Source organism: Mastomys coucha, unplaced genomic scaffold, assembly GCF_008632895.1.
Source record: "Mastomys coucha isolate ucsf_1 unplaced genomic scaffold, UCSF_Mcou_1 pScaffold15, whole genome shotgun sequence".
Lineage (NCBI taxonomy): Eukaryota > Metazoa > Chordata > Mammalia > Rodentia > Muridae > Mastomys > Mastomys coucha.
The window spans coordinates 76,031,120-76,045,241 of NW_022196897.1; the positions used below are offsets into that span (position 1 = coordinate 76,031,120).

Sequence of the window (14,122 nt, forward strand, 5' to 3'; positions counted from 1 at the left end):
GTCATCAGGGAAATGCAAATCAAAACAACCCTGAGATTCCACCTCACACCAGTCAGAATAGCTAAGATGAAAAATTCATTTCTCTTTTTATAGTATGCAGAATAAATTCCTGTACCAAGGATTCTGGAACATCAAGTGCAGTCTCTATATAGGCATTGCTTCAACATTTTCATATCCAGTGAGTGGTATGTGTGTTTCAGCAATGAGCCTTGTTGCCAGTGTGTGGAAAGAAACCTAGACACAGCCTAGGTTGTTAGGTGATTTCTGTGAGGTTACAGAGTCAGAAAGAATGTAAGGAGATAGGGCACACCAAGAAAACAAAGCCCTTTGAATCAACATGAGCAAGCTAAGATGAACTCCCAGACATTGAAGCAACATGCACAGGGCATGGATGGATGTACAACAAATCCTCTACATAAATATCATGTCCAATTTTATGTTCTTATGAGATTCCTGAGTGTACAAGCAAGTCAGTATCTGTATGTTTTCCTTTTCCTTTTCCTTTTTCCTTTTTCCTTTTCCTTCTATTTTTTATTTCATCCTATTCTGGATTTTTTTGTCTTATTATTTTTTTTATTTTATCCAATTTCATTTTATAATTATGTCTTATGAGCCTGTTTTATAATGAGAGTCTGGAAGGGAATGGACCCAGATGGAAGAAGAGGAAGGGAGGAACTTGGAAAAATACAGGGAAAGGACATCATTAATCATGGTATATTAGGTGAGAAAAAATTATTTATATAAAGGGAAAAAAGAAAAACCAAACAAAAAAGTCAATGACTGCATCATTGGTCATGATATGCATCAAAAATTAAAAATTGTCATAGAAGGGAGGAAAAAACACTAAGCATTCCAAGCTCTTTCACTCTCTGCACGTTGTCCAGTAATGGGTCTCTTTCTTAATCTACTACAAGAAAAATTCTGATGAGTGACTGGATGATCTATGGGTATAGTAGAGTGTCATTGGGAGTCATTTTCTTGATACTTTCCTTTGGCAGAATATTAGTATTTGATTTTCTCCTATGTCCATGTGGTATCTAGTCTCAAATTCTTAGCCAAATGAGCACCATCTGGCATAGGTTTCATCTAATGGAGTGGCCCCTAAATCCAATCAAAGTGATTAGTTACTCCAACAACATTTGTGCCACTATTGTGCCAGCGTAACATGCATGTTACTGTTTAAAAAAAAAAAAAATCCCAAACACTCAATTTACCAAATGAAGTCTGAGGAGCAAGATGCTGTAGTCAAAGCCTGCTAGCTCAGAGAGGAAGAGAAAGTGCCCAACTGACCTTCCTACTACACCAATATCCTAGAAGTAATAAGATCTTTCTCCTTCTCCACACTGTCTTAAATACATTTCAACTCAATGACCATCTTTACTCTTTCCTAGGTTTTCTTAGGTTTGCTCCCTGTCAGTTGGTTCCTTGCTCCACTTCTTGATCTATCATTGGCTTTATTTAGATCTTGGTTTCAGAAGGCTTTTGGATTAAAGGTATGTGCAAGAGCTGAGCCACACCACAGCTATTTGTTTACAATAAACAGAAATCTCTTGGGTTAAAGATGTGTGATAGCACTGAGAACCATTACAAGGTTTTTTCCAGTTCACAATATTGACATTCACAATGTAATCAGATATCTTACAACAACAGACAGGTCACCTATGTACATAAAAAGAGTTTGTAATAAGGTTGGTGTTTCTTTTTCCTCTGGTAGCATGTAGAGTACCTTCCAGGAACATGAACACTATTCTGTAGGAGGTAAAGTTAGGCACTAGCTCAACATCTCTGTGTTCAGTTAGCTATGTAGGCATTGCCTTTAGCAATAGAGCCTTGCCATCGGTTTTTAGAGAACAACCAATAGTCTTGGCAATAGACTGGGCTATCTTGGGGTTTCCATGGGGCATCCTAAAACTTGGTTAGATATAATGCATTCCATCACTAGAGAATTATTTGATGGCAAGAGATATCTGATTGGGGATTTCTCTCTCATCATTTGGTTATTCTTTTTAGATTTCTATCATTTATGTATAGATTTTTTAAATTTTCTATTAAGTAGGTTTCCATATATCCCTTCAAGTGATCCTTCATTTTGCTGTTCCCTCCCCATGCTCCTTTCTTTACCCCTATCCCCACCACACACACTTAATCTGCCTGTTCCAGTCTCCCCACTATACATTATACACTTTCTAACTATACATTATTTCCCCTTCTTGAGAAACTCTTCCCTCCCTGCTAATCCCTTATTCTATGCCTAACCTCATGTTTTCTTAATCTTGGCTATTCTGACTAGTATTAGATTAAATATCAAGGTGTTTTTCATTTTTAATCTCCCTGATTGCCAAGTATGTTGAACATTTTAAAGGTATTTCTTCACCAGTTTTTTCGTATTTGAAAACTCTTATTTCAAATCTATAGCTTATCTTTAATTCAATTGCTTGTTATCTTGGTTCTTTGCTTTTTTTCTTTTTTTTAATCTTTGTATATTTTGAATATTAACTCTCTGTCAATTGTATAGCTATCAAAGATCCTCCCCCTATTCAGTGACTTTTCTCTTCACTTGGCTTATAGTTTTCTTTTGGACATTTATTGAATTTTATTTTCTTACTTTCTCTTATTGGAAAATATTTCTATAGTTTTTTCTTTTATTTTTATCTTTTCTAACTCTTGTTCTTTTCTAGAGGCTCCATATTTTTTTCCACTTGACACCATCTTCTTTTCATTTATTTGGACTTGCTTTTCTATTTTTCATGACTTCTTATTTATCTCATTTATTTACTATTTTGACATTTACCCAAAATAATTGATAACTTTTAACACAAAGATGTTAATGTAAGGCCTGAAACTCTGAAACTGTGAGGGGAAAATACATTATGATATAAACATAGGAAAGACCTTCTGAAAAAGATTCTAAAAGTGTATGAAATAATCCCAAGGATTGACTAATGTAATTTCAATGTATAAGAAAAATCTCTGATAAGCAGCAGAGACCATTAGCATGTTAAGGAGTCTGTAACAAACTATGCATCAGAATATTAATATCTAGAATATATGAAAATTGAAAATGAAATACAAAAGTTACCACATCGATAAATATACTAATGAGCTGAGTAACAGTTTGATTATTAATAAAGAATGATTGAGAGAAGGAGAATCCACATACAGAGTGTAATGCCATTCCATCTTTAAATTAAAGGAAATATTGCCATTTGAGCAATGCTAGTGGACCTGGAGAGGATTACACTAAGGGAAAGAAGCCAGATGAAATGCTATTACTGTATAACCTCACATATATTTGGGAACAGAGAACAGCCAATGTCATAGACATAACGAGTAGAAAGGTGGTTGCCAAGAACTGAAGAGAGAGGAAATCTGGAGAGCCAATGTACAGCCAAATTACTGAACTTAGCGATTCTCTATTGCATACTTAAAATTTGCCATGAGGGTAGATGTTACTTGCTATTAAAAAATAGTTAACCAGGGTACTAAGTACTTGACTAAGCTTTCTTGTTGTTGTTCCATTATATTGTATACATATAACATTAATTAATAAATTTTACATTTAGCTATTTTTAATAAAATATATCAATCAAGAAGTACTTGAGAAGAAAACCAACATTTAGAGACATGTAATTTAAAGGCTCCTATTAATGTCCTCATTGCTTTATCAAGGCAAAGTAAATTTTCTGAGAAACTTTAACATTTATAAGAAAATTGAAGCTGCTTCAGTGGCATGGCTTAAAAACCAAATTAAAACACAGTTTAATATCTTTAAATTATGCCACTGTGATATTGATATGACACACGGATTTCTTAACCTGAGATAATATAAAGAAAGGAAAGTTAGCAGCTTTCATTTCAATTCAGAAAAACAACTCCCACTCAACAATGTTTTTTTTTTTTTCAAAAATGTCTCTCCAGAATATCTGCTTCCAAGACAAATCCTTTCCATCAAAAGAGATAATTAATCTCAGGAGAAAAACCAACAGCTACAAGATAATGCCTCTGCATCTTTGTAGTGTCCTCTTTAAATATGTGTATAGTCCATGATAAAAACAGATTTGCTGTTAATATCTCCAGATCAGGATTCATCATGAGTAAAATGGCTTGTCTAAATTTATTTCTTCCATTCTTTCTGCCTTATGCTCTGCAAAAGCAACAGTTTTACATGCAATACCATTTCTCCATATAAATCTATTAAAAATTCAAATCTCAAGTTTTCTGTCACATTGCTTTGAGACTTTAGAAGAGAAGATTTGTGTTTCAGACGCAACTTTTGATTTCATATGAAATTATTTAACTGATTCCTTTTCTAAGTGAGGTACATGTTTTACATTGAAATTGAATATTTGAATAAAAGGTCAATTTGAAGATGATACTGTGTCTAAACATTTTCAGACATCATTGGAAACAACAAAGATTACTAAGGTAAGACTTATATTGATAATTATAGAAAATTTTTACTTTCTGTGTATGATAATTGCTTTTCAATGCCTTTCAAATATATTTATTTATCCTCACCTTAAGTCTATAGCACTTAAGTATTAAGTTTCACTCACATGATTTTACAATTGAAATTTAATATTTTAAAGGATTTATAGGACATAACATTCTGAAGCAAACCATCATGCATTTGCCATAGGATACTTCCTACAAAAAAATCCAGACAAATTATGAAAGTTTCAGTACATTTCAAATGCACAAAAGATTTAAATACAAATTTATGTGACATAAATTATTAAAGGTTTATTCCATGCAGATAGAAAATGCTTCCTGGGATGACTGTGATGGATAACATGAGTTTATGGTACCATGAAGAGTAACATTGATAATAATTCTCCCTGAGCTTACTGGCAATTAAGTATTTCTGTGAGTAGAACCAGCCCGCAGTCCCAATTGGGTCTGTGTTCGCTTCAGCCGGAGATTAGATAGGACCTGCAAAATGAAACAGTTGAGAACAAAGAGGCAGACGCCAAGTAGAGTTCTATCAAGGCATCTATTTACTTAGGGGTATTTCAAACTTATATAGGCAGGTAAGAACTGAAACCGAAATCTCCAGAAATAAAATGTATGCATAACATAAACATTGCGGGAGAAGTCAGGAAAGAGTCAGGAAGGAGTCAGGAGGGAGTCAGGAGGGAGTCACAAGCGGCTTAGATATCTGTGGATATCCTCAGGCAGTAGGCCTTGTTGCAGGCATAGTTGTATCTCAGCATGAACTCCGGCAACTTCTTTCAGAGACAAGCTGATAGTCTGCAGAAGGTCTTTCATCTTAATTCTCCAGGTGACCACCTCAGGCGAAAACCACCAAAGTTCGGAGGCTGAACTGGGTGTGGGAGGCAACATTTCTCTATCCTATTGATCTATTTTTTATACTGCCTGTACAAGACTATGGTATGATTCCTATATGCTCTTTGCAATAATTCTAATAACAATCTGTAAAATGACTCATAATATTTTCACTTTATAGAAGAGGAAATAAGAACATAACATGTCAAGAAATGCGCCTAAGATAAAAAAAGAAATTGCATGTGGAAAAACCAGGATTCTAAACTGGAGTTTTATCTCCTTATAAAATCAATATCAATGTTTTGAAGTACAATCCTCGAGCCTTCGTTTTGTATTTATATTAAAGGACAGGTGAGTGGGACCATGAAAGAGAACAAAATGTTCCACACAAATATAATTTTAGAATAGTCTCAAAATAATTATGTTATTTTGGTCATAATAAAAAGATTAAATAAAACAATTAAAGTTCACTTATTATAAGGATATATAGAGTGTAAGTCAAGATTTTAAAGTAAAATAATAAATACTTAAATCCTACCTGAAATGCAAACTTGACTGTTCTTTATTATTTCCTTGAATTTTAGATTCAATTGCTAATTTATGTGGTTCTATTTTCCTAGTATTTTAAATAATGTAAAAATAGATATTGTAACCATCCCTTTAAAATATAATGAGAATTAAATTGGAAAATATCTACAAATTCAGAAATTGTTAAGAGATCAATCATTAAGCAATATTGTTCTTGTTGTGCCAAATAACATTTAACTTCATGATTCTGGAGTCATTTGAAAAACAGATAAAACAATGTCAACCACACAATTTGTTATAAACATTAAGAAAGAAACATGTGCACAGGAAACTGTCATGCCTCATAAAAACTCAATCACATGAAAGCATACAGTTCTACTGTGACATCATTAGATTGAATAAGCATTTTGATTCTTTTAGTGTTCAGATTTTTATTAGAACACAATCGGGCTTCCCTATGTCATTTTTCAAGCAAAAAATATGTTTTGTCTTGATCTTGTCATCTCTTCTCCGCTGCCCCTGCTTTTCACCTTCTACCACAGCCCTTACATCCTCTATGCTGTCATCAGTCACACCCTACTCTAGATAGGCCTTGAGCTCCTGTCTCTAGCTTCCATTCTAGTACTCAACCTCAGACTTTCTCATCTACCTCACATATACAACTTTACTACATTAGTATCCAATATTTTCCCTTCTTCAACGTCCTATTTGCCATTCCACTTATATTCATACACCTGCCAAGTTTCCTTATTTCATATGGATACAGAAAAATGCTTTAGTTTTTCATTCATGACCTTTACACACACCATCTACCTCTGCATTAAAGCTTAGCAGAGAATCTAGCTAAAGTCTACTAAAGTAATATATTCAGTTGTCTCCTGCCCTGTACACTTATAAAAAGTTCTTCATATTGATTCTCTTAAGAGAGTTGTCACCTGAGAAGCAATTTGAAGAATTGAGAAACTGTTTTAGAACTCAAAGATCTTATGAAAATTCATAGATAAACAGTCTATAGAGATTTGAAAACCTATTAAGTTGGGGAATTTTAGTAGATTCATGGTTGCATTGATATTTTTTCAGGTGATATAACCGGCCATCACATTAAATAAATGGAGAACCAAAACAATGTGACAGAATTTATCCTTCTGGGACTCACAGAGAACCCAAAGATGCAGAAAATTGTATTCATTGTGTTTTTTATTATCTACATCATTTCTATAACAGGAAATGTGCTCATTGTGGTCACCATAACTTCCACATCATTATTAGAGTCCCCCATGTACTTTTTCCTGGCTTATCTGTCCTTTATTGATGCCTGCTATTCCTCTGTTAGCACCCCTAAACTGATAGCAGATTCACTTTGTGAAAAGAAGATCATCCTATTTAATGGATGCATGACTCAGATCTTTGGGGAGCATTTGTTTGGAGGTGCTGAAATCATCCTGCTGACAGTAATGGCCTATGACCGCTATGTGGCCATCTGCAAACCCCTTCATTATGCAACTATCATGAGTAGAAAACTATGTAGCCTGCTAGTGGGAGTGTCATGGTTGGGAGGTTTTCTTCATGCCACCATACAGATCCTATTCATTTTCCAATTACCCTTCTGTGGCCCTAATATCATAGATCACTTTATGTGTGATCTTAATCCTTTGCTCAACCTTGTATGCACTGATACTCACACTCTTGGACTCTTTGTTGCAGCCAACAGTGGCTTTATTTGTCTGCTAAACTTCCTTCTTCTGTTGGTCTCCTATGTTGCCATCCTGCGCTCCCTAAAGAACCACAGTGCGGAGGGAAGGCGCAAAGCCCTCTCTACCTGTATTTCACACATAACAGTGGTTGTCTTATTCTTTGTGCCTTGCATATTTGTATATATGAGACCTGTAGCTACTTTACCCATTGATAAAGCAGTTGCTATGTTCTATACTATGATAACTCCCATGTTAAACCCCTTAATTTACACCTTAAGAAATGCTCAGATGAAAGATGCCATTAAGAAGTTGGGTAGCACTAAAATTCTTTCAATTAATAAATAAACGTACCTGGAACATGAATTAAACAGAATCAGAAAATAAAACAGGTACTTTCTATAATTTAAACCAGACACATTCATTGGATAAGGAGAGAACTAGTTAATGCAAATTATTTACAAATTCTTTGCTAAAGGGAGTAGAAATGGGTGCAAAAAAGGACAGCATTTGTTCCTTGAATATTTGGTTAATTCTATAAAATTAAATTTTTTTAATCATCATCCTCATATATGTATTCATATACTTACCATATAGTAAAATGGGAAGAAGTAATACATGTTAGTAGTGAGATATAATCTCTCTAACAATCCAAAGGGAGATACTGGCAGCCTTTACATTTTTAGGGACCAACAGAAGGGAAAGTACTATGATGGTTTGTATGTGCTTAGCCCCTGGAATGGCACTATTAGGAGGTGCCTTTTTAGAGTAGGTGTAGCCTTGTTGGAATAGGTGTGTCACTGTGGAAATGGGCTTTAACACCCTAGTCTTAGCTGCCTGGAAGCCTGTCTTCTAGCAACGTTCAGATAAAGATGTAGAACTTTCAGTTCCTTCTACACTATGCCTGCCCATGCTCCTGCCTTGATGATAATGGACTGAACTTCTGATCCTGTAAGCCAGACCTAATTAAATGTTGCCCTTCTAAGAGTTGCTGTGGTTGTGGTGTCTGTTCACAACAGTAAACCCTAAGGCAAGTACCAAAACCCAAGGCGTTGGTATTGATGAAACAGTGGCCAGAACATGACTGATTTTCATGACTATTCTGGTTAGCTGATAACAGAATGGCTATATAAATACAGATTCACAGCCTATTAATGACATTTTTTGCCTTAATATTCCCTGTGTTCTTGGAAAGATTTTATTTTCTATAGAACAATATTCTCTATTTTAACCACCTTACTTTCAAATAACATTTTATTACTGAAAGCTATTTTCAAAGTATTATTATCCCTAGTGATAGTTTGAGGAGGGGGAGCCATAGAGGTGAGTTGTTAATGAATAAATGGGTGAAGCTGAACTGGAAGTATATAACTCCTTATGTTCTATAACATCTTGTGGGTGATGAAATTTTATGACAATTAATTGAACTTTCCAAAATAACCAGTAAAGAGAAATTGAATGATCCAAACAAAAAGACATAATGTATATCTGAGATAAGATATACTAATCTGACATTGCATATCATATACCTGTAATATATGATCTACTCTAACCACAGCATTAGAAAGGGAGTAAAAGAAGCAAGATTAGAAACACGAGAGTAGCTTCAGCTAACTGTCATGATTAAAGTGTGAATTCTGTGGAGAATTCAGGTGGAGAGTGTGACAGCTTCTGTTTCATCCAGCTTAAGTCTGGTCCACCAGCCTAGAACACACCTATGTTTCAAGCATCACAAGTCTAGATTGCTAATGGTACACAGCCCAATTCATCTCAGTTCAATGCATAAGAACAAATGTAAGGAAACATTCTATTTCTGAGCTTCCAAATGACCAATACAAGCATGAAAATAGTTGTTTCCTTGTCTCCAAGGGGAAACAGTTCTGTAGCACACACAAAAAGATCTCAAACTCCAGGCTAAAGCCAATTGCAATTGAGACCACATCCATTTCCCCTACTATAGTCAGCATCCTTCAACTTATTCTCCTTAAAATTCATTTTCCTTAAGATGCCCATCTCAGGGTCTCCATCTACATACCTCTACCTAAACTAACAATTCAAGAAACATGCACTAATTATAAACAAAAGATTTTGATATAGATGAATGTTAGAGAAAGCCATAAATAAAGCAGCTTCTGGTTTATATTTTTGGAGAATGAGAGACCTTAAATACGGGTAAGTTACAAGAATTCTCTTATCCTATGGGAAAAGCCTCCTGTAAGCAGTTAGAGGCCTGCATATATCAAAAGGATGAATTGTGAATTTCTCTATCAGCTTTACGTCCTTTGATCTGGGACATCAGCTATTTTTCCTGTCTCTGATCTGTAACAGCAGCTTTTCCTACCAGCATTTACATTAAAACTATATTATTGGCTCATCTTCTTCTCATATCAGTCTTGGACCATAACTATGCTACAAACTCTGCTAGGTCTCTAGTTATTTGTAAACATTGGAAATTTTCATCTTCCATTAATATATGAAAGAAATATGGCTCTATAATACAGTACTGATCTCTCATGCACAAGGCCCTGAGTTCAATCCATAATACTCCAAAGAGAGTTATATAATCACATGATATAAAATTATATTATGACTATATTATAGTAAATATTCATTGTGGAGGATTTTTAATCTAGCAACATGACTGCTCTGGCAAGGGACTACATCAAAGGCCTTCCAGATCCTTATAATCTGGCTGGAATATAGATATATGCCTTTAATCCCAGGAGACACAGGCAAGCAGATCTCTGAGTTTAAATCCAGCCTGGTATAGAGCAAGTTTCAGGTAAAGACACGCTTAGGTCTAAGTATGATAGCACATACCTTGAACCCCAGGACTCAGAATACAAAGGCATGTAGATCTCTGTGTTCAAGTCAGTCAGTTGATTAAGTAGATCTCTGTGTTCAAGTCAGTCAGTTGGTTGAGTCAGTGAGTTGACAGGCACTGCAGTCAAGGCACGGCAGTTCAGACTGTGAAGTTCAGAGGCAGTTTTTACAGAGACATTTTTATAGAGACAGATTACAGACAGAACATGCTAGATACAAGTGAAGATGTCATGAAGCAGAGAATGAGAAGGAGCCAGATTGCTAGAGCTATTTTAAAGACAAGCTGTGCAATTCACTTAGAAGTTGAGAGAAGGCAGTTTGAATCAGTCACTTGGGAGAAGAGTTTAAGCCAGAAGATCTGAACTGAACCAGCCAGCCAGAATTCAGAAAGAGTTAGAAAGGGTGAGTTTATTTAGCAGTAAGCCTTGGTGATGACAATTATGCGAGATGAATTACCTTCCTTCTAATGAAGAAATATTCTTTTTTGTTTGTTCGTTTGTTTGTTTTGTTTTTTCGAGACACAGTTTCACTGTGTAGCCCTGGCTGTCCTGGAACTCATTCTGTAGACCGGGCTGACCTTGGACTCAGAAAACTGCCTGCCTCTGCCTCCCAAGTGCTGAGATTAAATATGTGTGCCACCACTGCCTGGCATGAAGAAATATTCTGTAACATTGTAATTAATAAATATACTTTAATTTTCACAGTCTTTTATTCATCAGGTTTTGCTAGAGCCAGGAAATCAATAGGAGATGATGAGTGGATAGATACAGGCATGCATGTATAGACTAAGAGTTGCATAGTCTGTATAATGTTTCTTTAAGTGTAGTTTTCCTGGCTGAACGTTTGGTATTAGATAACTGATTGGTGTGATCTTCCTGGGAGAAGACTATTTTTGCTACTCAGCATTCTTTGTTTGTCCATAGTTCTTTGGGCAGGTCTGAGGCTTTGTGGCCTTTTCCCCATCTACACTGGTGTGTCTGTAGATGTCAGCCCACGTTTGGGCAACCATGTGGGTAAGATGTTATGGGTGTAACTTTTAATATTCATAGAAGACACAGTATCGAAGTAAACTCACTGATCCTCTCCCATACAGTTTTTCTGCCCTTTCTTTTGCAATGTTCCCTGAGCTTTAGGTGTCAGACTCCACAGCACTGCATTTTGATTGGTTGTGCTGAAAGCCATTTTTAAAGCTAGGAAAGAAAATCCAGTTACCAATTACACTGGCTAGTTTTATGTAAATTTGACAAAATAAGAGTCATCAGAGAAGAGGGTGCCTCAATTGAGAAAATGCCTCCAAAAGAGTAGGCTGTAGGCAATCCTGTAGGGCATTTTCTTAATTAATGACTGATGGGGGTGGGGGGAAAGGCCTATCCATTTATGGGAGGTGTTATCCTTGGGCTGGTGGTCTTGGGTTCTATAAGAAAGCAGACTTAGTAAGACATGCAGAGCAAGCCAGTAAGCAGCACTCCTCCATGCTCTCTGCATCAGCTCCTGTGCCCAGGTTCCTGCCCTGCTTGAGTTTCTATCTTGAATTCTGTTGACAATGTACTGTGAGGTAGAAGCATAAACCAAGTAAACCTTTCCTCCCCAAGTTGCTTTAGTTACAGTGTTTCATCAGAGCAACAGTAACCCTGAGTAAGTCACCAAAATATCAGCAAATCCTTTAAAGGTCCCTGGGAGCTTTAGAAACTCCTTAAAGCTAATTCTTTTGAGCCTGTTTTTCCTGTCTGTCTGGCTGTTTGTCTGTCTGCCTCTCTGTCTGTCTTTTAGTGTTTTACATACTTTTTCATTCCTCAAAATTTCATACATTTATATAATATACATTGATTTATATAATATACATTGATCATACCCACCTATCACTATCTCCCTCCAACTCCCCCTAGTGCTCCCATGACATCTCCTTCCCACCTTGATGCCCTTCTTTTATCCCAGTAATTCATTTATTTCTTCACTTTATGTCCTGATAGCTGCCCTCCCTCCCAGTCCCCACAACACATAATCTTCTCTCTATTCTCTCCCTACCTTGCTTCTCAAGCCTCTACAGAGCTAGGTCCAGTCTCTCCTACTAAGGCCAGACAAGGCAGCCCAGTTAGGGGAATGGATCCACAGAGAGGCAACAGCTTTAGCAACAAGGCCCCACTTCAGTTGTTGGGGAAACCCACAACAAGACTGAGCTGCACATCTGCTACATATGTGCAGGGGGGCTAGAACCAACCTATAGATCCTCTTTGATTGGTGGTTAGTCACTGAGAGCCCCTAAAGGTCCAAATTGGTTAATTCTGTTGGTCTTCTGTGGAATTTCTATCCTCTCCAGGTCCCTCTATCTTTCCCCCAACTCTTCTGTAAGACTCCTAGAGCTATGTCCTATGTTTGGCTGTGGGCCTCTGCATCTGTTTCAGTCAGCTGCTAGGTGGAGCTTCTCTGAGGACAACTATTCTAGGCTCCTGTCTGCAAGCATAACAGAGTATCACTAGTGTCAGGGGTTGATGCTTGCCTATGGGATAAGTCCCAAGTTGTGCTAGTTATTGGTTGACCATATTCTCAGTCTCTGCTCCATACTTATCCCTGCATTTCTTGTAGACAGGACAAATTTTGACTCGAAAGTGGGTTGGTGTCTATATCCCTCCATTTGTTACAGAAGATGGCCACTTCCAGTTCCATATTCCCACTGCTAGGAGTCTCAAACATCCCAAGTCTCTGGCATGTCTTAAAAATGCCTCCCATGCCTCACACGATTAATTCTCCTGGCCCTCTGGTCCTCCTGTCTTTCCCCCCACTTGATCCTGAACCCCCCAATACCCACCTGAATACCTCAGGAGCTAGGATCAACAATTAATAAATGAGATCTCATGAAACTGAAAAGCTTCTGTAAGGCAAAGGATACTGTCAATAGGATAAAAGGACAGTCTACAGCCACGGATTGGGAAAAGATCTTCTCTAACCTTACATCCTTCAGAGGGCTAATATCCAAAATATAAAAAAGAATTCAAGAAGTTAGATACCAAAAACCCAAATAACTCAATTTAAAAATAAGATACAGAGTCAAACAGAGAATTTTCAGCAGAGGAATAGCAAATAGAAGAGAAACACTTAAAGAAATGTTCAAAGTCCTTAGTCTCAGAGAAATGCAAATCAAAACAAACCTGAGATTCCACTGCACACCAATCAGAATGGCTCAGATCAAAGATTCAGGTGACAACAGATGCTGGTGAGGATGTAGAGCAAGGGGAACATTCCTCCATTGCTGGTGGGAATGCAAACTTGGTCAACCACTCTGGAAATCAATCTGGTGGTTTCTCATAAAACTGGGAATAGTTCTACCTGAAGACCTAGCTATACCACTGCTGGACATATACCTAGAAGATGCTCCACCATACCATAAGGACACATACTCCACAATGTATATAGACAAAAACTGGAAACAATCCAGGTGCCCCTCAACCAAAGAACAGAGAAAATGTGGTTCATTTACATTATAGAATACTACTTAGCTATTAAAAACAAGGGCATCATGAATTTTGCAGGCAAATGGATCAAACTTCAGAATATCATCCTGAGTGAGGTAACCCAGACCCAAAAGGATATGCATGATATTTACTCACTTATAAGTGGGTATTAGGCATAAAATACAGGATACCACGCTACATTCCACAGACCCAAAGAACCTAAACAAGAAGGAAATCCCAAGTGAGGAAGCTTGAATCTCACTTAGAAGGGGAAATAGGAGGACCCGGCTATACCACTCCTGAGCATATACCCAAAAAATACTGCAACATGTAACAAGGACACAT

General features: G+C 36.7%; 1 protein-coding gene across 1 annotated transcript; it reads left to right on the plus strand.

The window, feature by feature from the left end:
• The first annotated feature begins 6,895 nt into the window (after nt 1-6,895).
• LOC116092216 (olfactory receptor 4C46-like) lies at nt 6,896-7,899 on the plus strand. Its single transcript, XM_031373561.1, has one exon. The coding sequence runs from the start codon at nt 6,924-6,926 to the stop codon at nt 7,851-7,853; it is 930 nt and encodes a 309-aa protein (XP_031229421.1). The 5' UTR covers nt 6,896-6,923; the 3' UTR covers nt 7,854-7,899.
• The last annotated feature ends 6,223 nt before the right edge of the window (nt 7,900-14,122 follow it).